Raw genomic sequence first — 25,204 nt, 5'->3', positions numbered from 1 at the left:
GCATGGCTTGGAATATTAATGCTCATGTATATTTCCCTCTGGTTTTTTTATTTCTTTTTGTCGTTGGCTTCCTTACTTTTTTATTTTTTTAACCAATCAACTTCATGTATAAGCAAGTTTGATTTATTTTATTAAGCATTCTGTTTATTTTATGGAGTAAGGTTCTGGTCTGTTGACGTTCTTTATCACTGTTTATTTTAGTTTTTCCAGTTGCATTCTATGTAAGTCTTTGGTTGCAGGTGTCAGAAGTTAAAGCAAAAAGGAGTTTATTAACTTTTGTAACTGATAGTACAGAGCTTTTCTGTCCTCAGGTATGGATAGATCTGGGGTTTAAGCAGTGTCACTAAGGCTTTTACTGTCTCCCTGCCTTAACCATACTTTCCTCACTGTTCGATTTTCAGACTTCGCATTTAGCTGAGAATAGTGACCACTACTATTTCTAGGGTTTTGGTATCCTTATAGATTATGATCCATCTTATGTTACTTAACATTTTAGCATCAAATCTGAGGGGAGACTTTTTTTTTTATCTCGTTGGGACATTTTTCCCTGTCTGAACTGGTTACTGTGGGTAGTGGGCTTGTCTGTTCCAATTAGCCAGACTTGGCCATGTTCCCAACTATGAGAGGAAAGGAAAGGTACACTGTGATAGGAAGCTGTACAAGATCCACATGGCCAATAGGAAGTTTGATTCCTCAAAGGAAAAATCATAGGAGTTCCCAATGAATAGAAAATAAATGCTAGGAAAGCAGATACCATAAGTGTACACAGTGTATTCTATATCAGGTCATTAGACCTCAGAAATTTAAATGAAGATAATGAAACTACTATACTTTCAACACTATCACTATCTGTTGTTGATCATTCTTTTTAACCCCTGATAGATGAATCAGCTGTAACCAACCAAACTAGATCCCTTTCCTTCTATCATAAAGTACTATCGGTTTCACTTTCTGAAATCTCTGGAATCTGCTCATTTCTCTTTTTTATTTTTTTTTTACCATTGATACTCTAGTCCAGGCTATAGTCCTCTGTTCTCTGATCAAAATTAAATACGTACTGATATGTCACTGTCTACTCTGTTTCTCCTTCAGTCTGTTCTCTACACTGCAGTTGTGATCTGTTCAGAATGCAAATCTAAATATGTGTTTCCTATCCTCTAGCTACACTTAAAGCTTTTAAAACCTTTCATTATACAGAAATTATTAACTAGATTGACATCTGGCCTGTCACCACCTCTCTACTACTCTTGTTCATTCTCTTTCATATAGATTAAATTATTCATTCTCTTGGTACTATCTAACTGTCCCTTTAACATTTATTATAATTACAGTTTCACACTTGTGTATGAGTATTTGATTAATGTCTGATGCCTCTACTGGACTATAAAAGCAGATACCATGTCTATTTTCTGTCATCATTTAACTTAACTAGCTAGAATGTGGCTTGGCTTACAGTAGAAAATAAATATTTGTTTCATTAATTAACTGATTGATTACTGTAAATAGACCTCGTAGTAAGTAGGACAATTAATTTATTCAACATTCATCTGCAAGAGCTTTCTAGTCAATTGGTTTTGGATTTAGAGCCTCCAATATAATCTGATTTAGAAGTGTGTAGAGAATATTGTGTAGCATTCAGATGACAAGGGTGGGTGTATTTCACAAATATGTTAACACATGATTATGTTTGTGTGAAATGATACGAAACGAGGATTCAGATTAAAAAGTGCTTGGGATGTACTCATTGCAGTCAGCAGGGAGCAGGAGATTGGGCTAGCTGGATATTTTTTTCCCAAGCGGCAACATAAATAAGTTATTTATCTAATTGAAATTCCCAATTTCCTTTTGTGCTTTTTTGCTTCTTACATTCTATTGGACTTAAAAATTTGTTTGCTGCTGGAGCCACTTGCTTTTAGATAAGAAGTAGGAAGTTTCTGCCAATGTCTACTTCAGGATGCAAAGACCATCGCCTAGAGGCTGTACTATACTAACTGGACCCAGGGTTAGGGTGGGGGTATTTTGCCCCAACCTTGGGCACCATACTATAGTATAGTAAAAATAGTTTGCTGTAGGGTGGAAGAAAGGCTTTTCTCACCCCTTCTTCTTTATAAGGACTGGACACCTTCTTCTGTACATACTTTCTTTAGTTTTTTTCTTCCTTAGATATGGATAATCCACTCATCTTGCAGTTCCCCTGGGACTATGGCATGTGTGAAAATGGAGTGACTTTACAGGAATAAAGATGAAAAAATCACTTTAATTGACATAAATAAGTTTAGTTTCTTTGTTACCTAAAGAGGTCCAGATTCATAATTTGTATCTAATGTCAGCTAAAATTGAACTAATTTCTTCAACTGGCTAATTGCATTGCTGACATCAAAGATTTTAGAAAATGGTTAAGAAAATTGTGCACAAATAGCCTCAACTGAAAGTAGAATTTATATACTTAGTAATTCGTGTTATATTTTTTACATCTGTCATGTGAATTAATAGAGAAAAGTTGATAGAGTGAGAAGAAAGAAAAGGAAAAATATTAGGAGTAGTATTAAGAGGACAATGTTTTGATAGATACTGAAAATATACCTCAAGAATTTTTCTTGTTCTCAATCTCTTATGTGACATCATTCAGTCATAGTCATTTCAAACATAGAACTAGTTCCACCTTTTTTCCTTTAATATTCCTTTAAACATCATCCAAACTAAAAGTCAACACAGTGCCTTCTTAATAAATAAATATTAGTTAGTTGAATGAAGGAAGGAATAAATGGATGGAGAATGAATAGATGAATGACAGAATTCTAGACTTCACAGTACAAGTAAATATGCACATCACTTCTCTGACCAAGGTTTAAAAGAGTAAGCTTTTAATAATTTAGATAATGTAGGTGGAAGAATTGATTTGATCTAAAAATTTGTGCAGTGGAATTTTCAGAAGTTGAATTACCAAATCTAAAGTGCAAATGGTAAATAATAAAATGAAGTAAGATAATGAAATGATCTTATGAGATATGTATTCTTTAATTTAGAAATAATTGATTAGTAGAGTCAGAATATGATCCTTAGAAGACTGATTTGATTTATTTTAGGATTTTGCCAAGTAGAAATTGTTTTTAGCTTTCTACTTATAATCAGTCAGTTTTCATTTATGAGTTATCATAGATTTTAATTTAGTAAAATTATATCAGTGGATTTTACTATATATCATTTGCTGGGTTTGATACAATAAATACAGAAAATATTTTTCCCTACATTTCAAACTATGTGATTAATATCATCTTTTGGTTTCCATGTTTGAATTTTCCCCATGTTCTGCAGCTTTCCCCATGAATAAACCAGAAAAAGATGCAAGACATGTAATAAAAGTGGTAAGTAGTGCTCTTAAATTTGTACTTCACATATATTTGACACTTTACTTTTCTACTTTATTTATTTTTGCAAAATGTTTCTCAGCTTAGTTTTCATAATTTTACTTATGAATAAACCTAATGTTATGATGTATTTTCACATTATTAAAATGTAAAGACTGGAGAATTTTGTTCTTCTCTACTGACATTTATCATCGTTGTATCTTATCTACTATCTGTCTTCTCCCTTCCCTATTTATCTTCTCTCTATTCTAGGTGGTAAGGCCCTAAAGGCAGGCATGTGTTTATTTTTGTTTGTATCTCCTGTATCTAGTACAATGAATGAAATATAGTAGACACTCAGTAAAGGTATCATTTATGAATGAACCACCAGAATAGTTGCAGTGTATCTCCCCTGATGTACATGTTGGTGCACATTGAGTGTCTGTGTATGTGTGTATATGCAATTCTCAGTGCTTTTCTGAAGTTCTTTCCAATAGAAGACTACTTTCATGAGTAAGACTGCATGGAGATAGCACTACAGTATGTTAAATTTTAAAATGAGATTCTTTTGAGTTTAGTGTTTTTCTAAATATCTAGTGATATTAGAGTTATATTTTATCTAAAAATATCTAGAGATATTTAGTAGAAATCTGATGCCTTTGTTTTATAATAAATGATTTAAGTACTATTATATATTACAAATGTATATACATTCTCAGCATTAAAATATCAATTCCACCTTTAAGATTATATTTTTCTAATAAAATTAATAATTCTTTTATAGGAATATCAAGAAAATGGCCCGTTATTTTCAGAACTTAAATTTTATCAAAGAGTTGCAAAAAGAGACTATAGTAAGTAAAATTAGCAAAGCAAACTACTTCCATATATATGCTTGCTAATGTGAGCTTATTATTTTTGTCTTTTTTCTGGCCTTATTGAAAACTCTTTTGAATTGGGAATTTTACTGTAAAATAGTATAAACATAATGTATAAAAATAAAGCTGTACAAATCCTGGTATTATATATATATATATAATGGGTTATATGTTTCATGGCAAAGTTGTTTCTACTACTTTAGACCAAATATTGGGTTGTCGATCTAAGCTATCGAGTTCTCTAAGTGTAAAAGATACAGTGAAATTGTTCCTTGCACAAAAAATTATTTGGATAGGAAGGATTTAAGGAAAAGACATTAAAATGGGCAGTAGATATATAAGTGAAAGGAATTATCATAGAATGGATTAGGGTAAAGTGTACAGAAATGATTAAACATTAAGATGATTTTGAAAATAAGTTAAAAGTGTTAGACACTTGAATTTCAGTAAGTTAATTGGAGCTGGATAGCAGATGTTAGAACTGCTAATACCAGTTAGAGAATTTGAATGTGAAATGATTATCAGTCAAGCTGAAAAAGAATAAAAACATTTTATAAATACTGTGTGATATACGTGGATTAAGTAAAGTTTTAAGGAAGTTGGTATCAATAGTAACTATATAGTGAAGGTCTTTGCATTACATTTAGGATAAAGAATGATGAGTCTAGCTTCAATTAATTTCATTTTCCTTAATAAAACCTTCTAAACATTAAGACTGTAGTCTTTACTAACTGCTTAAACTATATCAGGGTGATGAATGGAATCCATTAAACTTGATTGTTTATCAGGAGAGCAATCTTAAAGTGTAAACATATATGGTAGAAAAGTGAAAAATTAAATAATCTACCTGATTGTTTAAGTGGATTTTATTTTTTTTTAACTAAACTTTATCAAAATAATTTCTGCATAACAATTTCACAGTAAAATGATTTTTCTGCCCAGGTTCATTTTCTTGACTACCATGGCTTTAGATTTTTCATAGGGAAGAAAAGCCATTTTTCTACTTATTGTTGGTAGTTAACCTATATTTAAAAATTTAAGTAGCATATAAGAATGAACTTTTTCATGAAAAGAATAGAAACATTTGTATATATGAGACTAGGGCATTTTATGACTGGCTACTTTTGGTATAATTGATTTAGTTTAAAAGTTCTGTATGTTTTTGTATTAATTATGGTGATAGAATTGTGTTACTTATAGTGATAGAATTTTATGTATACATAGATCTTTATAGCAATAGGATTTTAAGGCATTAGGTAGATATATATTTGATTTTTTTTAATTCTCTTGTAAAGTCTATTTGTATTTAGGTTAGGTATATGTATTATGTCTATGAAAGGTAAGAAATATTTCAGCAATAGACATTAGTGGTTATCAAAGGCGACAGATTGGGAAGGGTAGGTGGGGAGGGAGAGGGGGATTAAGGGGCACTATAATTCACAATCACAATATAGATAGGTCATGGGGTTGGTAGTGCAGCATGGAGAATACAATTAATGAGTCTATAACATTTTGCTATGTTGACAGACAGTAACCGCAATGGAGGGGGTGAAGACTTGATAATATGGGTGAATGCTGAACCACTGTATTGTGTATCTGAAACCATCATAAAATTGTATATCAGTGATACTTTAATTTTTTTAAAAAGTAAGAAATATTTCTAAAAACTATGTATCTTTTTCCCTGCTAAATTTGTCTCTGCAGTCAAAAAATGGATAGAACTCAAACAACTTGATTATTTAGGAATTCCACTGTTTTATGGATCTGGTCTTACTGAATTCAAGGGAAGAAGGTAAAAGGGGATTTTTATAATCAGATATTATCCTATTACTATTTTATATTTAAAATGTTATATTAAAAAATTTAACTAGCATATAAGAATTAACTATTTTATGTGATGTATTAGTTACCTGCTGCCATATAACAAATTACCCAAAACATGGTGGTTATAACAATAAACTAATATTATCTTAGTTTTCATGGGTCATTTATCTATAACTGGCTTACCTGGATGGTGGGACTTCTCATGAGGCTGTAGTCAGCTCAGGGCTTGCCTGGGGAAGGATCTGCTTTCAAGGTCCCTTAAGCAGCTATTGGCAGGCCTAGGAAGATCTCCTTCTACATTCACTCATGTGATTGTTGGCAGGCCTCACTTCCTCACTATGTAAGTCTCTCCATAGGCTTACGTTATCAGGTAACATTATAAACATGTGGCAGCTTGCTTCTTCTAAGGCAGATAATTGAAAGAGAAAGCAACACATGCACACACACACATGAACACACATCCAAGAAGATAGTCACAGTGTTTTTAAAATCTAATCTCAGAAGTGATATCCCATCATTTCTACTATATTGTCTTTCCTAGAAGCAAGTCATTAAGTCTGTCCCATACTGAAGAGAAAAGAATTAAGATCTATCCATCTTTTGAGGAGAGGCACAAAAGAGAATTCGTATAAATATTTTTTAAATGACCATATATGGCTAGTCATCACATATAAATAATAGTGATTTAAAAAAAGGAAAAATTCTATCATTTGTCAAGTACTGCTTTTGTCCTTTCATTAGCCCTTTAGGATAATTAAGATGATGTTATTTTTTTCTCTAGGTGAGAAAATAGGTCAGTGCTTTGCTCAAATGGTCTTTCAAATGCTATAAAGAAAATAAAAATGAACAAATAAATCTTGAAACAAGGTGAAGGGCTGGCCAGTAGGGGATTGAAAGGCTGAGTAAATCATCGTAAATCCATATCCTGTAATATGCAACCTACTAAAGAAATCAGTTACAGCTGTCCCAGTTGACTTGGAAGGATTTCAGTGAGATACTATTAAAAAAAGTATGATGCAGAAAAGTGCATATAATACCACATTTTTTTTTAAAGAAGGACAAAAATTCTTATATGTCTGTGTTCATGTGTGTACACATACATATATACAGAATTAGGGGCTAATGTGGGTACTTAAGTGAAGAGAAGAAAAGGGGCAGAGGTACCAAACAATAAAGGAAGAAGTGTATTAAAAAAGGCATGTTTATAAATATGTAGACAAAATAAATATAATGTGTAAGGTCAAGAAACAAATATAAGTAACATTTTTCTGTATGGACAAATAATCTTCTATGGCAAGAAGGTAGTGATTTAAATGAATTAAATTCAGGACTATTTAATTTAGAAGGACTATTCTCTTTTCAGGATCTGAGACAGTGTGAGTTGTACAGCACAGCATTCTCTTCTGCTAAAAAACTAACTGAAAAGTAACTGAGTAGTATCTTTCTGCAAAAAATCCCACAAAAAACCAGGAAGATTATTAATGTACATCCATTTTCTAATGTTTCAGATTTCATCATTCTTTGTTGTTAGGTTGGGGGTATTTTTCCTTGTTTCAAATTAATAAATAGACAGTTTCAAGTATTGCTATCTTAAGATCTCTTTTTTACGTCTCCGTCTTACAGTTACAGATTTATGGTAATGGAAAGACTAGGAAAAGATTTGCAGAAGATCTCAGACCAGAATGGTACTTTTAAAAAGTCAACTGTCCTGCAGCTAGGTATCCGAATGGTAAGAAGGAATGACTGAATGACTTGTTTCACATGCTTCATTTTCAAATTAATTTACTTGTTACAGTATACAAATCATTGCCCTCTGTGGAATTATTAAAGAATGAAGGATTTTTGCTCTAGAAATGTCAGTTATTGAGAGTAGAGGGTATTTTGGTGAAATTGATAAGAATGGGCTCTGTAAGTGACAGAATGTGCTGTGTTTGGCACTACAAACTCAATTAGGCATTGGTTCTACAGTGTAATATTTTTTTCCTCACAGCTTTGTTTCACATATCAGAACAAGTTTAAATTGCTATAAGAATAACCTTTTTTGTCAGTTATATTTATAATAATGCAAACTATGGCAAAGTGTATGATTTTTCCATGCTGAGCAAGAGGGGTTCTATAAAGTTTTTATTATGAGTTTGGGCTGATGGCAGTAATTAGTGTGGCAATGAATAATACATACTTTGCCAAATAAGAAGCAATGAAATCTTAATAGCACCCATGCTATTTTGTTTATAATGCATATTTGTCTTATCTTGTTTGTATTTGGTTTGCCTAAGGTCCATTTTATTTTTTCCATTTTAAATGGAATGAAACTACTCATCCATGTTGGGATGTGGCAAATAAAACTCATTAATTTTCCCATTCATCCATTTAGCCAGCCAGCAAATTTTTACTGGGCACTAGGTGTAGGTAACATGCAAGGCTCATGGGCTTCAAAGATGAAGGTAAGGTGTTTTCTATTATTGTACAGAGGAAAAATGCCTTTCTCTGTGTTCATGTTTGGTTCTGGGGTCCCCCAAACTTGATTTATAATAATTGCTTGAGTGGGGGATTGCTGAGTGAGCTTCATGATTTTATTTTAGACCTCTGATTATATTGTGTTTTTCCTTTATGCACAGTGTGATTTGGCCAAAAGGCTGTCAGAAGCATAGGCATAGGTGTAATAGATGTAATACTGTGGTGTATGGTGTTGTTGAATCTTGGTTTCCTTCCATTGGAGATTCAATGAAAATACTTGATATTTGAGGGTCATTTCATTCAGCATTTTTCTGGGATTAGTGACCAGTACATGTGAAATTTTAGAATAGATGAATACATAATAGCATGCAAGATACACTTTGTCATTGTTAATATGAAAAAAAATGCATGTTCTATATTCAAAATGTTCAAGTTCATTATTAGTTCTAAATAGACATGAGAATAACCTTATATATTTCTTTCCACAGTTGGATGTACTGGAATTTATACATGAAAATGAGTATGTTCATGGTGATATAAAGGCAGCAAATCTACTTCTGGGTTACAGAAATCAAGATCAGGTAAATATAGCATTAAGTTTTTTCTTTCAGTGAAGGTCCTCGAAATATGATACTGTGACATTCAAAAAATAAGTTCCTAACTTAAAAGAGTTTAAAAATGAGGACTTAATGTGATGAATGTTGTAAATTTATCTTACCTTGCTTATCTAATTTAATGCACTAAACTAATTAGTAATTAGGATGAGGAAACTGAGACTCAGAGGGGTTAAGTAATGTGCTAAGGGGCATATAGTTAAGAAGTGTCCAAGCAGGAATCTGAATTTCTGAGTATAAACAAAAAAACATCAAAATCCAGTATGAGAGATTTATACAGAGAAAAAACCTTAAAAGCTGTCATATTTGCTCCTTTTCCATTGCATCAACAATTAAGTTTTAAACAGAGCAGCATTTACAATAGAACTTTCTGTGATAATGGGAACATTCTGTATGTTACTGCCCAGAATGGTAACCATTAGCCACATGTGGCTAGTGAGCTCTTGAAATGTAGATTGTACACCAACAGATACTGGTGAGGATGTAGAACAACAGGAACCCTCATTCATTGCTGGGGAGAATGCAAAATGGTATGGTCACTATGAAAGATAGTTTGGCGGTTTCTTACAAAACCAGACCTACTCTTAACATATGATCTAGTTCTTACAAAACCAAACATATTCTTTACATATGATCTGGCAGTTACACTCCTTGGTATTTATCCAAAGGAGCTGAAAACTTATACCCACACAAAAACCTACACAGAGATGTTTATAGCAACTCGATTCACAATTGTCAAAACTTGAAACAACCAAGATGTCCTTTAAAAGGTATGGATAAATAAACTGTAGTACATCCAAACAATGCAATATTACCCTGTATTAAAAAGAAATGAGGGCATATAAAAGTGTAGGCAAAGGGTCTGATTGCGTTTATACAGAATATCAAAGCCTAATTGGGCTACCCCGAAAATGAACTAAGATACGATATGAAAGAGAACTTCCAACATCAGCACTCTCTGGAAGACTCATGCCAGAAGATGATCATCAAAAAACCCCAACAAAGATCCACGCACTGCTACAGCTGTAGATGCACTCATCCCACCAGCTCCTGGACTTGCCATGGGAATGAAGGAGATATCTAAGCTGGCCTGTGCATACAGTAAAACAACAAATTTGACTGGATCTATACTGTTGGAACTCAACCAAGAATTAGGAGAAGTGCAAATTGTAGCGCTCCAAAATCTTACAACTACAGACTATTTACTGTTAAAAGAACATAAGGGATGTGAACATTCCCCAGGAATGAGTTGTTTTAATTTGTCTGATTTCTCTCAGACTGTTCAAGTTCAGTTGGACAATATCCACCATATCATAGATAAGTTTTCACAAATGCCTAAGGTGCCTAACTGGTTTTCTTGGTTTCACTGGAGATGGCTGGTAATTACAGATATGCTTTGGTTATGTAACTATACTCCTATTATGTTAATGTGTGCGTGCAATTTAAGTAGTAGCTTAAAACCTATACATGCTGAAGTTACTCTACAAGAAGATATGTCAAAGAAATAATCAATCTTCCCATGTTTTCTTCCGCCTGCTACTTCTATAGCTTTTCTTCTTCCTTCCTAATTACAACCCTTAAATAGAATTCGTGCCTCATATCAAATTTACCGAGTATCATAATTCTTCCAAGTGGTAAAGATACCTCAAGACAAATGCTGGGCATAGAAGCTACAGGGCATAAATATGCAAAGAAATAAAAAGCTAACCTTTTCAAACAATAAGGCTTCTCTCTCACTTACCAACTTTACATTTCCCTGTATGGCCCTGGAAGATGACTGGTTAGCCAGAGATGGGTAAGATTCCTCAAGGGAGGAACAACCTAAGACAGGCACAGTCGCAGGGGGGCCATCAGGTGAGAAATTGGGGATCAACAGAGGTGAGGCTTAGAACCTCACCCCCCCGTTCTGAGAGAAATCTTCTGCATACGTGGATGTTTTATTGCCCATGTCTAGCTTGGATTAACACATAGTCTACAGGCACACACCTGATCATCTACATTTGCTCTCTTACAACACTAAACTATGTTTTCTACCTTTATCTTGTATCTACCTACCACTTCAGCATTTTATTAAAAATAATAATAATAAAGAGAGAAATGTGGTATCCACATATAAATCAAGTATAAAAATCAAATGAGTATTCATATTTGAACTGACTGTTTATAGTTCATAATGCATGAGCAAAACCGAAAGTTTCGGTGATGACTGCCCTTGTACTGTTCACTATGTAACTTATTCACTATGTAAGAATTTGTTCTCCATGTAAGAACTTGTTTGTTATGCCTCAGAAGATTGGAGACTGACGAAAATTAGGCTTGGGGTGGATTAATGATTGTGCATTGAGCATTGACTCCCCTATACAGAATTTTATTGTCGTTAACAACCATTTGATCAATAAATATGAGAGATGCCCTCACACACAAAAAAAAGGACAGACTTCCAATGGTAAAATAAATAAGTAACCGGGATGTAATGTATAGCATAAGGAATATAGTCAAGATATTGTAACAACTTGGTAGGGTGATAGCTGGAACCTAGAATTATGTATATAAATATTTTATCACTGTGTTGTACACTTGAAACTAATGTAATGTAATACTGTGCATCAACTACCCTTCAATAAAAAATAATTATCTAATAAAAAAAAAAAATGAGCAGTCAAGTGAAATGTGAAGAGACATGAAAGAACCTTACTAAACGAAAATCTGTATAATTCCAACTATATAACATTTTGGGAAAGGCAAAACTCTGGAAACACTAAAAGATCAGTGATTACCAAGGGTTAGAGGGGGCAGAGGGATGATCAGTGGAGCACAGAGGATTTTTAGGGAAGTAAAACTCTTCTCTATAGTACTACAATGGTGGGTACCTGTCATTATGCGTTTGTCAAAACCCATAGAATATTCAGTACCAAAAGTGAGCCCTAATGTGAACTATTGACTTTTGGTGATAATGATCTATCAATGTAGGTTTATCCCTTGTAATAGATGTAATACTGTGGTGTATGGTGTAATACTTTGCTGTGATAGTGGGGGACGTTGTACTGGGGATGATGGGCAATGGGTGTATGAGTACTCACTGAACTTTCCATTCATTTTTACCTAAATTGCTCTAAATTTACCAAAATCTGAAACTGCTCTAAAAAATGTGGCTAGTGTGACTGAGGAACTGAATTGTAAATTTAACTTTTAATTAATTATTAATTTTTAATTTCAGTGTGCTTTTTCCCCCCAGCTCTATTGAGGTATGACTGACAAAAAAAAATTGCATAGATTTAGGCTGTGTATTATTTTTTTAAGGTGTACAATGTGATGGTTTAGTAAACATATACATTGTGAGTGATTACCATAATCAAGTTAACACATTCATTGCCTCATATAGTTACCATTTGTTTTGCTTTACAGTGAGATTATGTAAGATCTATAATTCTAGCAAATGTGAAATACGTAGCATTAACTATCGTCACCATGCTGTACATTAGATCCCCAGAACTTACCTTCTAAGTTTGTATCCTTTGATCGATATCTCCCCATTTCCTCCACCCTGCTAGTTTCTGACGACCACTGTTCTTCTCCATGATTTTATGAGTTTTACTTTTTTTATATGTCACATATAAGTGAGATTATACAGTATTTATCTTTCTGTTTGGTTAATAAACATAATGTTGCTTAGCATAACATCCTCTAGGTTCATTCATGTTGTTGCAAATTACGTATTTCTTTCTTTGTTATGACTGAGTAATATCCCATGCCATATACATACACTACTTTTTCTTTATCCATTCATCCATCAGTGGACACTAAGGTTGTTTATGTTTCTTGGCAATTGTGAATAGTGCTGTAGTAACATGGTAATACAGAAATCTTTTCAAGATAATTATTTCTTTTACTTTGGATATATATTCCCAGAATTGATTGCTGGGTCATACAGTATTATTATTTTTAATTTTTTTGAGAAATCTCCATGCTGCTTTCCATAATTACTGCACCAATTTACACTCCCACCAATAGTGGACAAGAATTTCTTTTTCTGTGTACCCTCAGCAGCACTTACCTCCTGCCTTTTTTGGAATAACTATCCTAACATGTGAGGTGGTATCTAACGGTGGTTTTGATTTTCACTTCCCTGATGACCACTGATATTGCATACCTTTCATATACCTTTTGGACATGTTTATGTCATCTTTAGAAAAATGTCTATTCAGGTCCTCTACCTATTTTTTAATTGGGTTATTTGGTTTTTTGCTAGTGAATTGTATGAGTTCTTACATATTTTATATGTTAACTCTATCAGATACATGTTTTAAAATATATTCTCCCATTGATTTTCTCCCATTCATATTCTCCCATTGCTTTTTCATTTTGTTTATGGTTTCCCTTGCTATGCAGAATCTTTTTAGTTTGATGTAGCCCTGCTTGTTTATTTTTGGTTTTGTTGCCTGTGCTTTTGGTATCAATTGCATAAAATCATTGTCAAAACCCATGTTCATGGATTGGAAGAGTTAATATTATTAAAATGTCCATACTACCCAAGGAGTCAACCAATGGATCCCTATCAAAATTCCAGTGATATTCTTCGAATAAAGAGAAAAAAACAGTTCTAAAATTTGCTTGGAAACACAAAAGACCCTGAATAGTGAAAGCAATCTTGAGAAAGAAGAACAAAGTTAGAGGCATCACACTTCCTGATTTCAAACTATACTAGAGTGCTATAGTAAATAAAACAGTATGCTGTTGGCATAGAAACAGTTACAGACCAATGGAGCAGAATAGAGAGCCCAGAAATAAACCTGTGCATCTATGATCAAATAATCTTTGACAAGGCTGCCAAGAATATACCATGGGGGAGAGAATAGTCTCCTCAATAGAAGGTCGTGGAAAAACTAGACAGCTACATGCAAAAAGATGAAATTGAATTCTTATCTTACACCAAAAATTAAAGGTGGGTTAAAGATTTACATAATACTTGAAACCATAAAACAAAAGAAAATATGGAGAAAAAGCTTAATTTTAAAATTTTAATTTAAGTAACCACATGTGGCTAGTAGCCATTTTATCAGAATGCAAAAATTGTCTATAGAAAGTTAGAAAAAAAATAGTTGAATATTTACCTGAACTCTACGTGAAGCAATTCGTAAAAATATAAAAGAAAAAATCTTAGAAAATATTGAGAAATTTAAAATTAAAAAATTTTTAAAGCAAAATATATTAGAAACAAAAAATGAAAGGCATATGGGAAATATATTTTTGACCAATATTTGAGTATATTTGGCTCTAAAAACTTAGTAAGAAAAACACCATGTACTTACTTAAACAACGGTAAAAGTAATGAACAGAACAGAAAAAATTTGTCCAAGAAATGGATGAAGAAAAATTCACCATTACTAAATAGTAAGAGATACGCAGATCAAAACAGTAAGGCAAAGTTTTTAAAGAACTTGTCAAGTTGGAAAAGTCTAAAGTAATAATTTAATGATATTGAAGCTGATGAGGGTGCAGGCACTTGTAGGATGCCAAGTGGGAATGTAAATTAAATGGGAGTAGGAGAAGAAATTAAGTTAATGGAAGGGCAATTTGGCAATATATATTAAAAGCCTTTAAAAGACTGCATACTTTCTAAGGTTAGGCTTACTGAAGTATAATTTACAAACAGCAAAATTCACCCTTTCAGATGTACAGTTTGATGTGTTTTGACACATGTATATTATATAACCACCACTGCAATCAAGATGCAGAGCATTTTTGTCCTCAGAAGTGCTCTCATTTCCCTCTATAGTCAGTGTCCTTCTCTCACCCCCAGCCCTGGCGATGATTTCTTCTTGTATATTTTCTGCATTTTTAGGAATGTCATGTACTCTTTGTGTCTGGCTTTCTTCACTTAGCATAATGTTTTTGAGATGTATCTGTGCTGTAATTCATTCCTCTTTAACAGGTAATATTCCATTGAAAACCAATTTCTTTATCTGTTTACCCCTTGATGGTATTTGTGTTGTGTTTCCAGTTTTTCACAATTATGAGTACAGTTGCTATAAGCACTCACATACAGTTTTTATATAGGTATATGTTTTAACTTCTTCAGGGTAATTAACTAGGAGTAGAATTTCTGGATCATATGTAAGTGTATGCTTAACCTTATAAGAAACAGTCAGACTTTAGTGGTTGTAATGTTATATATTCCTGCCAGAAATGTGTGATAATTCCAGTTGCTCTACATCTTGTCACCACTTGGCTTCATTAGTTTTTAAAATTAGCTATTATAGTGGGTGTGTAATCGTACTTAGTAGTTTTAATTTGCATCAGTTATTTCTAATGAATAGTGATATCGAGCATCTTTGTGTGTTTTTTGCTACTCATTCATCTTTTTTGGTGATTTAAATATGCCCATTTTGAAATTGTTTTCTCTTTTTTAAGAAGAGCTTAATGTTTTGAAGAAGGGAACCCTTTGTCAGATGTTTCTTTGCACATGTTTTCTGCATCTGTAGCTTATTTTTTCATTCTCTTATCTGTATTTTCCAAAAAGCAGATATTTTCGATTATGATAAAGTCCAATTTATGATTTTTTTTTTCCCTCTTATGATTTGTGCTGCTTCTGTTCTAAGTCAGGATTACAAAATGTTTTCTCATAAGTTCTGTAGAAAGTTCTGTAGAGCTCTTACATTTAGATTCCTGGTCAATTTCAAGTTAATATTTGTAATTCGTGCAAGGTTCTTCTTTTTTTGTATACATATGTGCAGTTGTCCCAGCAGTGAGTGAAGTGTCTTTTCCCCAGTGAACTGCTTTGGCTTCTTTGTCAAGATGAGTTGACCATCTATGAATGAGTTTATTTCTGGATTCTCTCTGTTCTAAACATACAGTCAATATCACACTGTCTCGATAATTGTATCTTCATAGTCTCGAAATTAGTGTGAGTCTTCCAACTTTGTTCTTCTTTTCAAAATTATTTTGGCTACTCTAACTGCTTTACAATTCCATATACAATATTTTAGACTCAATTTGTCAATTTATACCAAAACACCTGCTAGTATTTTGATTGAGATTTTGTTGAACTATAGATTAATTTGAATAAATTGGTATCTTTCTTACTAGCAGACGAGTTTATTCACTGGGAAAAGAATGACCTTTTAACACTCATTTTTATTTCTTCCTTTTCCATTTTTATTACAATACTTTCTGATTTCCATTGTGATTTGCTCTTTGATCCTAGAGTTATTTGGAAGTATGTTATTTAAATTCCAAATATTTGGAGGTCTTCAAATTTCTCTCTGCTGTTAATTCCTTATTTAATTCTGTTGTGGTTAGAAAACTACTCTATGTGATTTTAGTTCTTTTGTTTACTGCAAATTATTTATTGCCTGAACATATGGATTAAGTTGCCAAATGGTTCATGATCCCTGGAATAGAAACTGTATTCTGTTGTCTGTTTGGGGCAGAGTGTTTACTATCTGTTAGGTCCAGTTGGTTGAGTTGTTGAGATTTTCTGCATCCTACTGAACATAGTAGGGAAACCTCTAATTAAGATTATGGATTTATCTTGTTATTCCTGTCAGGTTTTGTTTCACATATATTGGAATTCTATGATTAGTTTACATGTTTGGGATTGTTATGTGTTCTCATAAATTCTCTCCTTTATTGCTGTAAATAGGAATTTTATTTCTAGTAATATTTCTTATTCTGATATCAACATTGTCCAGTATTAGTATAATCATACCACTTTTCTTTTGACTAGTGCTTGTATTGTATGTCTTTTCCATCCTTTTATTTTGTCTGTACAAGTTAAGTCTCTTGGAGACAGTACATTCATTTTGAAGCTTGCTTTTAAACTTTGATAAGATTGGTCTACAGTAGCCTAGACTGTGTGGACAGTTTATTCCTACTTCTAGGCTGTGAAGTTGTGTGATTTCTACTGAATTTCATGTGAGGACTTACTACTCTGGTTGCTCAGACCTTAAACATCTCCCAGCTCTGTGTGAAACTTAGGAATTGTTCTTCTCCCTCCTCCCCATTGTTCCTTTGCTCCACATTTTACACTGCAGATAAGATGTAAGGAGATCCGTTTACAGATTTTTCTGGAGCTCTTCTGAACACCTCTGGTCAAGTTCTTTTGGAACCTCTCTGAATTCAGTCACTGTCTCCTCAGTGCGATTGCTGTACTGCAGTTAGGATTTCCCTTACAGTTCCTGAGTTTGGAATCATCATCAGGCAGAAAGCTGGGGCATTTGTGGGGGTCACCTAGTCATTATTGATTTTCTCAAGTATCTCAGCCTTGTGCTGCCTGTTAAATTTCCAAAAACATTTGTATCTTTTATCCAGTTTGCCACATGCAGTGTAGTGTAAATCCAGCCATTGTATTCCCTCACTGCCAAAAGCAAACGGGGTCAGTTTTAAAGTTTTTTTTTTTTTTTTTTTTTATGCATTTGTCTTCTCTTTTGACCATTTTTCTCTTTTTTTTTGGTTTTTGTTTCCTCAAGTTTGAAGAGTTCTTTAGATATGAATCTGTTACATATTTTGCAAAATTTTCTCCTGTTTCCCTTTTGTCCTTTGATTATACTTGTGATGTTTTTTATTGCCGTGTAGAAGGTGATTTAAAAATTTTTAATGTCATCAAATTTGACTGTCTTGTGTTTACTATGGATATTGAGTCATGGTTAATAACCTGATTCTACAGACTGATTTTATACACATTTTAATGTGTGGTTTCACTTTTTACATTTAAATCTCTTATTCATTTAGAGTTTACTCTTTTACATAAGAAGAGATATGGGCCCAATTTAATGTTTTTCTAAATGGTTTTTCAGTTTTTCCAACACTGTTTATTAAAAAAAAAATATTTACTTGGATGATAGAAGATGCCACCCTTATCATTTGCTAAATTTATTTGGTAGTCTGTACTTTCTTTTGAATCTTTCTGGTTTATCTATTTATGCTTCATTGCCATATTAGTGTATTAATTTTAGAGGCTTTGTAATGTATTTTAGTATCTGGTAAGGCTGGTAGTGCCTTGCAGCTTATTCTTTTCCAGTATTATTCTAGCTGTTCTCATTTTTCTATATTCTTCTGTCTAGCTTCATTTAAAAAATAGTTGTTGGCATTTTCATTGGAATTCTGTTGTATTTTTTACTTGTGGAAGACCTGACATCTTTATGTTGTATAGATGTTATGTTCAACAACAAGGAATGTTTTTGTATTTCATCGTTGACATTTCGATTTTATGGGATATTTAAAATTTTTCCTCTTACTAGTTTTGCACATTTCTTGTTATTATGCTTACTCCTAAATATTAAACCATTTTTTGAGTGATTGTCAGTACAGTTTTACTCTACCATTTTGTCTTCTAAGTGGTTATTGTTTGTGTATATGAAAGTTATATGTGTATATGGTTTTTATGCATTCATTATATATTCTGTTAATTTACTGAATTTGAGGTAATTTTAGTAATGATTCTCTAGGATCTTCTTAGGAAACTATCATATTATATACAAATAGATAGTTTTCCATCTTTCCCAGTTCTTATATTTCTGATTTGTTTGTATAATTGCATTGCTTACTACATCACTGCCGATAGTGATCAGCAGTGAGGGTATTGATCATCTTTGCCTTTACCTGATCTTAGTGGACATGCCTTAAATATTATCTCACTAACTGTGACACTGGCTTTAGAACTAAAATGCATCTACATATGTGTTAATGTATGTGTGGATATGTGCACATGAATGTATGTGTGTGTCTTTATGGTTACATTAAGTAAATAACCATTAATTCTATGCTCATGAATGGATTTTTTTTTTTTAATGGAATGGCTATTGTATTTTGACAAAGGCATATTCAGCATGTATGGAAATAATCATGTTTTTCTCAAATCTGTTAACATGGCATAATATATTGTTGTGCTCCTAATATTAAACTGACCTTACTTTCCAGGAATAGATACTACTTTTTTTATGGTATATTATTTAATATAGTGGTTGAAGTTTGTTCACTAGTATTTTATGTTGTATTTTCATATTGGTATTTATAAGTGATATTTGTTTATAATTTTCTGTTTTTGTACTATTTTTATCAGATTTAGGTTATCAACATTCTACTTGCTTCATAAAAAGAATTTGGAAGTTTTAATTCATTTCCTATGTTCCGTAACTATTTATCATATTGGAACTGTTTGGTTTTTTAACATAAACCGTCTGGTTCTGCTGCTTTACTGTGATGTAGTTTCTTGTAACTCTCTTTTTTTTCCTGTGGAAATTTCAGCTTTTTATCTCTAATTCGCTCAATTTTAGTAGTTGTCCGTTTTTGTCTAGTTTTTCATATTTATTTGGTAGTATGCACTGTGGACTCTTAGGACTTTTAAATTTCTTCTACTTTAATGGTTTTTCCATTCTAGTTATTTTTTATTTTATTCTTTCACCCTTTTTTCTGTGTTGATGAAATGGCTAACAGTTTGTCCATTTTTGTTAATTTTTCAACACACTTGTATATATATATATATATATTTTTTTTTTTTTATTGAAGGGTAATTGACAACAGTATTACATTACATTAGTTTCAGGTGTACAACACAGTGATTCAACATTTATATACATGATAATTCTAGGTACCAGCTATCACCAAACCAAGTTGTTACAATATTTTGACTATATTCCTTATGCTATACATTACATCCCGGTTACTTATTTATTTTACAATTGGAAGTGTATTTATATATATATACATTTTGTGAGGGCATCTCTCATATTTATTGATCAAATAGTTGTTAACCACAATAAATTTCTGTATAGGGGGGTCAATACTCAATGCACAATCATTAATCCACCCCAAGCCTAATTTTCGTGAGTCTCCAATCTTCTGATGCATAACGAACAAATTCTTACATGGAGTACAAATTCTTACATAGTGAATAAGTTACATGGTGAGCAGTGCAAGGGCAGTCATCACAGAAGCTTTCGGTTTTGTTCATGCATTATGAACTATACACAGTCAGTTCAAATATGAATATTCATTTGATTTTTAAACTTGATTTATATGTGGATACCACATTTCTCTATTATTATTATTTTTAATAAAATGCTGAAGTGGTAGGTAGATACGAGATAAAGGTAGAAAACAGAGTTTAGTGTTGTAACAGAGCAAATGTAGATGATCAGGTGTATGCCTGTAGACTATGTGTTAATCCGAGCTAGACGAGGGCAATAAACATCCATGTATGCAGAAGATTTCTCTCAGAACATGAGGGGGGAGGTTCTATGCCTCACCTCTGCTGCTCCCCATTTTCTCACCAGATGGCCCCCTGCGACTGTGCCTGTCTTAGGTTGTTCCTCCCTTGAGGAATCTTACCCGTCTCTGGCTAACCAGTCATCTTCCGGGACCATACAGGGAAATGTTAAGTTGGTAAGTGAGAGAGAAGCCTTATTGTTTGAAAAGGTTAGCTTTTTACTTCTTTGCATATTTATGCCCTGTGGCTTCTATGCCCAGCATTTGTCTTGAGGTGTCTTTACCACTTGGAAGAATTATGATACTCGGTAAATTCAACATGTGGCACGAGTTCTATTTAAAGGTTGTGATTAGGTAGGAAGAAGAAAAGCTATAGAAGTATCAGGCAGAAGAAAACCTGGGAAGATTGATTATTTCTTTGACATATCTTCTTGTAGAGTAACTTCAGCATGGATAGGTTTTAAACTACTAATTAAATTGTGCACACACATTAACATAATAGGAATATAGTTACCTAACCAAAGCATACCTGTAATTACCAGCCATCTCCAGTGAAACCAGAAAACCAGTTAGGCACCTTAGGCATTTGTGAAAACTTATCTATAATATGGTGGATATTGTCCGACTGAACTTAAACAGTCTGAGAGAATTCAGATAAACTAGAACAACCCATTCCTGGGGACTGTTCATATCCCATATGTTCTTTTAACGATAAATAGTCTGTGGTTGTAAGATTTTGGAGTGCTACAATTTGCACTTCTCCTAATTCTTGGTTGAGTTCCAACAGTATAGATCCAGTCCAATTTTTTGTTTTACTGTATGCACAGGCCAGCTTAGATATCTCCTTCATCATTCCCATGGCAAGTCCAGGAACTGGTGGGATGAGTGCATCTACACCTGTGACAGTGCATGGATCTTTGTTGGAGTTTTTTTTTTTTTTGCTGATCATCTTCTGATCTTCTGTCATGAGTCTTCCCGAGATTGCCGATGTTGGAAGTTGTTTTTCATATCGTATCTTAGTTCATTTTCGGGGTAGCCAAATTAGGCTTTGATCCTCTGTATAAACACAAACAGACCCTTTGCCTACACTTTTATATGCCCTTTATATCATTGTGTAGAACTCATTAGAGGTCACCACATAGGAACTGCTTTTTTTTTTTTTTAATCATTAATCTACACTTACATGATGAATACTTTGTTTACTAGGCTCTCCCCTATACCAGGTCCCCCCTATATACTCCTTTACAGTCACTGTCCATCAGCGTAGCAAACTGTTGTAGAATCACTACTTGTCTTCTCTGTGTTGTACAGCCCTCCCCTTTCTCCCACCCTGCTATGGATGCTAATCTTAATACCCCTCTTTTTCTGCCCCCCCTTATCCCTCCCTACCCACCCATCCTCCCCAGTCCCTTTCCCTTTGATACCTGTTAGTCCATTCTTGAGTTCTGTGATTCTGTTTCTGTTTTGTTCCTTCAGTTTTTCCTTTGTTCTTATATTCCACAGATGAGTGAAATCATTTGGTATTTCTCTTTCTCCGCTTGGCTTGTTTCACTGAGCATAATACCCTCCAGCTCCATCCATGTTGCTGCAAATGGTTGGATTTGCCCTTTTCTTATGGCTGAGTAGTATTCCATTGTGTATATGTACCACATCTTCTTTATCCATTCATCTATCGATGGACATTTAGGTTGCTTCCAATTCTTGGCTATTGTAAATAGTGCTGCAATAAACATAGGGGTACATTGGTATTTCTCATACTTGATTGCTGCATTCTTAGGGTAAATTCCTAGGAGTGCAATTCCTGGGTCAAATGGTATGTCTGTTTTGAGCATTTTGATGTACCTCCATACTGCTTTCCACAATGGTTGAACCAACTTGCACTCCCACCAGCAGTGTAGGAGGGTTCCCCTTTCTCCACAGCCTCGCCAACATTTGTTGTTGTTTGTCTTTTGGATGGCAGCCATCCTTACTGGTGTGAGGTGATACCTCATTGTAGTTTTAATTTGCATTTCTCTGATAATTAGCGATGTGGAGCATCTTTTCATGTGTCTGTTGGCCATCTGTATTTCTTTTTTGGAGAACCGTCTGTTCAGTTCCTTTGTCCATTTTTTAATTGGGTTATTTGTTTTTTGTTTGTTGAGGCGTGTGAGCTCTTTATATATTGTGGACGTCAAGCCTTTATTGGATGTGTCATTTTCAAAGATATTCTCCCATACTGTAGGGTTCCTTTTTGTTCTATTGATGGTGTCTTTTGCTGTACAGAAGCTTTTCAGCTTAATATAGTCCCACTTGTTCTTTTTTGCTGTTGTTTTCCTTGCCCGGGGAGATATGTTCAAGAAGAGGTCACTCATGTTTATGTCTAAGAGGTTTGTGCCTATGTTTTCTTCCAAGAGTTTAATGGTTTCGTGACTTACATTCAGGTCTTTGATCCATTTTGAGTTTACTTTTGTATATGGGGTTAGACAATGGTCCAGTTTCATTCTCCTACATGTAGCTGTCCAGTTTTGCCAGCACCATCTGTTGAAGAGACTGTCATTTTGCCATTGTATGTCCATGGCTCCTTTATCAAATATTAATTGACCATATATGTCTGGGTTAATGTCTGGATTGTATAGTCTGTTCCATTGGTCTGTGGCTCTGTTCTTGTGCCAGTACCAAATTGTCTTATTACTATGGCTTTATAATAGAGCTTGAAGTTGGGGAGTGAGATCCCCCCTACTTTATTCTTCTTTCTCAGGATTGCTTTGGCTATTCGGGGTCTTTGGTGTTTCCATATGAATTTTTGAATTATTTGTTCCAGTTCATTGAAGAATGTTGCTGGTAGTTTCATAGGGATTGCATCAAATCTGTATATTGCTTTGGGCAGGATGGCCATTTTGACGATATTAATTCTTCCTAGCCATGAGCATGGGATGCGTTTCCATCTGTTAGTGTCCCCTTTAATTTCTTTTAAGAGTGACTTGTAGTTTTCAGAGTATAAGTCTTTCACTTCTTTGGTTAGGTTTATTCCTAGGTATTTTATTTTTTTTGATGCAATTGTGAATGGAGTTGTTTTCCTGATTTCTCTTTCTGTTGGTTCATTGTTGGTATATAGGAAACCCACAGATTTCTGTGTGTTGATTTTGTATCCTGCAACTTTGCTGTATTCCGATATCAGTTCTAGTAGTTCTGGGGTGGAGTCTTTAGGGTTTTTTATGTACAGTATCATGTCATCTGCAAATAGTGACAGTTTGACTTCTTCTTTGCCAATCTGGATTCCTTGTATTTTTTTGTTTTGTCTGATTGCCATGGCTGGGACCTCCAGTACTATGTTAAATAACAGTGGGGAGAGTGGGCATCCCTGTCTAGTTCCCGATCTCAGCGGAAATGCTTTCAGCTTCTCGCTATTCAATATAATGTTGGCTGTGGGTTTTTCATAGATGGCCTTTATTATGTTGAGGTACTTGCCCTCTATTCCCATTTTGCTGAGAGTTTTTATCATGAATGGATGTTGAACTTTGTCAAATGCTTTTTCAGCATCTATGGAGATGACCATGTGGTTTTTGTCTTTCTTTTTGTTGATGTGGTGGATGATATTGATGGACTTTCGAATGTTGTGCCATCCTTGCATCCCTGGGATGAATCCCACTTGGTCATGGTGTACGATGGTTTTGATGTATTTTTGAATTCGGTTTGCTAAAATTTTGTTGAGTATTTTTGCGTCTACGTTCATCAGGGATATTGGTCTGTAGTTTTCTTTTTTGGTGGTGTCTTTGCCTGGTTTTGGTATTAGGGTGATGTTAGCTTCATAGAATGAGTTTGGGAGTATCCCCTCCTCTTCTATTTCTTGGAAAACTTTAAGGAGAATGGGTATTATGTCTTCCCTGTATGTCTGATAAAATTCCGAGGTAAATCCATCTGGCCCGGGGGTTTTGTTCTTTGGTAGTTTTTTGATTACCGCTTCAATTTCGTTGCTGGTAATTGGTCTGTTTAGATTTTCTGTTTCTTTTTGGGTCACTCTTGGAAGGTTGTATTTTTCTAGGAAGTTGTCCATTTCTCCTAGGTTTCCCAGCTTGTTAGCATATAGGTTTTCATAGTAGTCTCTAAGAACTCTTTGTATTTCTGCGGGATCCGTCGTGATTTTTCCTTTCTCGTTTCTGATACTGTTGATTTGTGTTGACTCTCTTTTCCTCTTAATAAGTCTGGCTAGAGGATTATCTATTTTGTTTATTTTCTCAAAGAACCAGCTCTTGGTTTCATTGATTTTTGCTATTGTTTTATTCTTCTGAATTTTATTTATTTCTTCTCTGATCTTTATTATGTCCCTCCTTCTGCTGACCTTAGGCCTCATTTGTTCTTCTTTTTCCAATTTCGATAGTTGTGACATTAGACCGTTCATTTGGGATTGCTCTTCCTTTTTTAAATATGCTTGGATTGCTATATACTTTCCTCTTAAGACTGCTTTTGCTGTGTCCCACAGAAGTTGGGGCTTAGTGTTGTTGTTGTCATTTGTTTCCATATATTGCTGGATCTCCATTTTGATTTGGTCATTGATCCATTGATTATTTAGGAGCGTGTTGTTTAGCCTCCATGTGTTTGTGAGCCTTTTTGCTTTCTTTGAACAGTTTATTTCTAGTTTAATGCCTTTGTGGTCTGAAAAGTTGGTTGGTAGGGTTTCAATCTTTTGGAATTTACTGAGGCTCTTTTTGTGTCCTAGTATGTGGTCTATTATGGAGAATGTTCCATGTGCACTTGAGAAGAATGTGTATCCTGTTGCTTTTGGATGTAGAGTTCTGTAGATGTCTGTTAGGTCCATCTGTTCTAGTGTGTTGTTCAGTGCCTCTGTGTCCTTACTTATTTTCTGTCTGATGGATCTGTCCTTTGGAATGAGTGGTGTGTT

At 33.9% G+C, this 25,204-nt stretch overlaps 1 protein-coding gene across 2 annotated transcripts in view; it reads left to right on the top strand.

Moving 5' to 3' along the window:
- Positions 1-25,204, top strand: part of VRK2 (VRK serine/threonine kinase 2) — a 126,130-nt gene that overhangs the window by 29,924 nt on the left and 71,002 nt on the right. For both annotated transcript variants that reach the window (XM_036926002.2, XM_036926003.2), the window contains exons 3-7: positions 3,316-3,365; positions 4,132-4,201; positions 5,930-6,017; positions 7,673-7,778; positions 8,995-9,087. In XM_036926002.2, the coding sequence (XP_036781897.2) occupies positions 3,316-3,365; positions 4,132-4,201; positions 5,930-6,017; positions 7,673-7,778; positions 8,995-9,087 (407 nt within the window). The remainder of the gene's footprint in view (positions 1-3,315; positions 3,366-4,131; positions 4,202-5,929; positions 6,018-7,672; positions 7,779-8,994; positions 9,088-25,204) is intronic.

This window comes from Manis pentadactyla, chromosome 2 (assembly GCF_030020395.1).
Source record: "Manis pentadactyla isolate mManPen7 chromosome 2, mManPen7.hap1, whole genome shotgun sequence".
Classification (NCBI taxonomy): domain Eukaryota; kingdom Metazoa; phylum Chordata; class Mammalia; order Pholidota; family Manidae; genus Manis; species Manis pentadactyla.
This window is presented reverse-complemented; position numbering and strand designations above follow the sequence as displayed.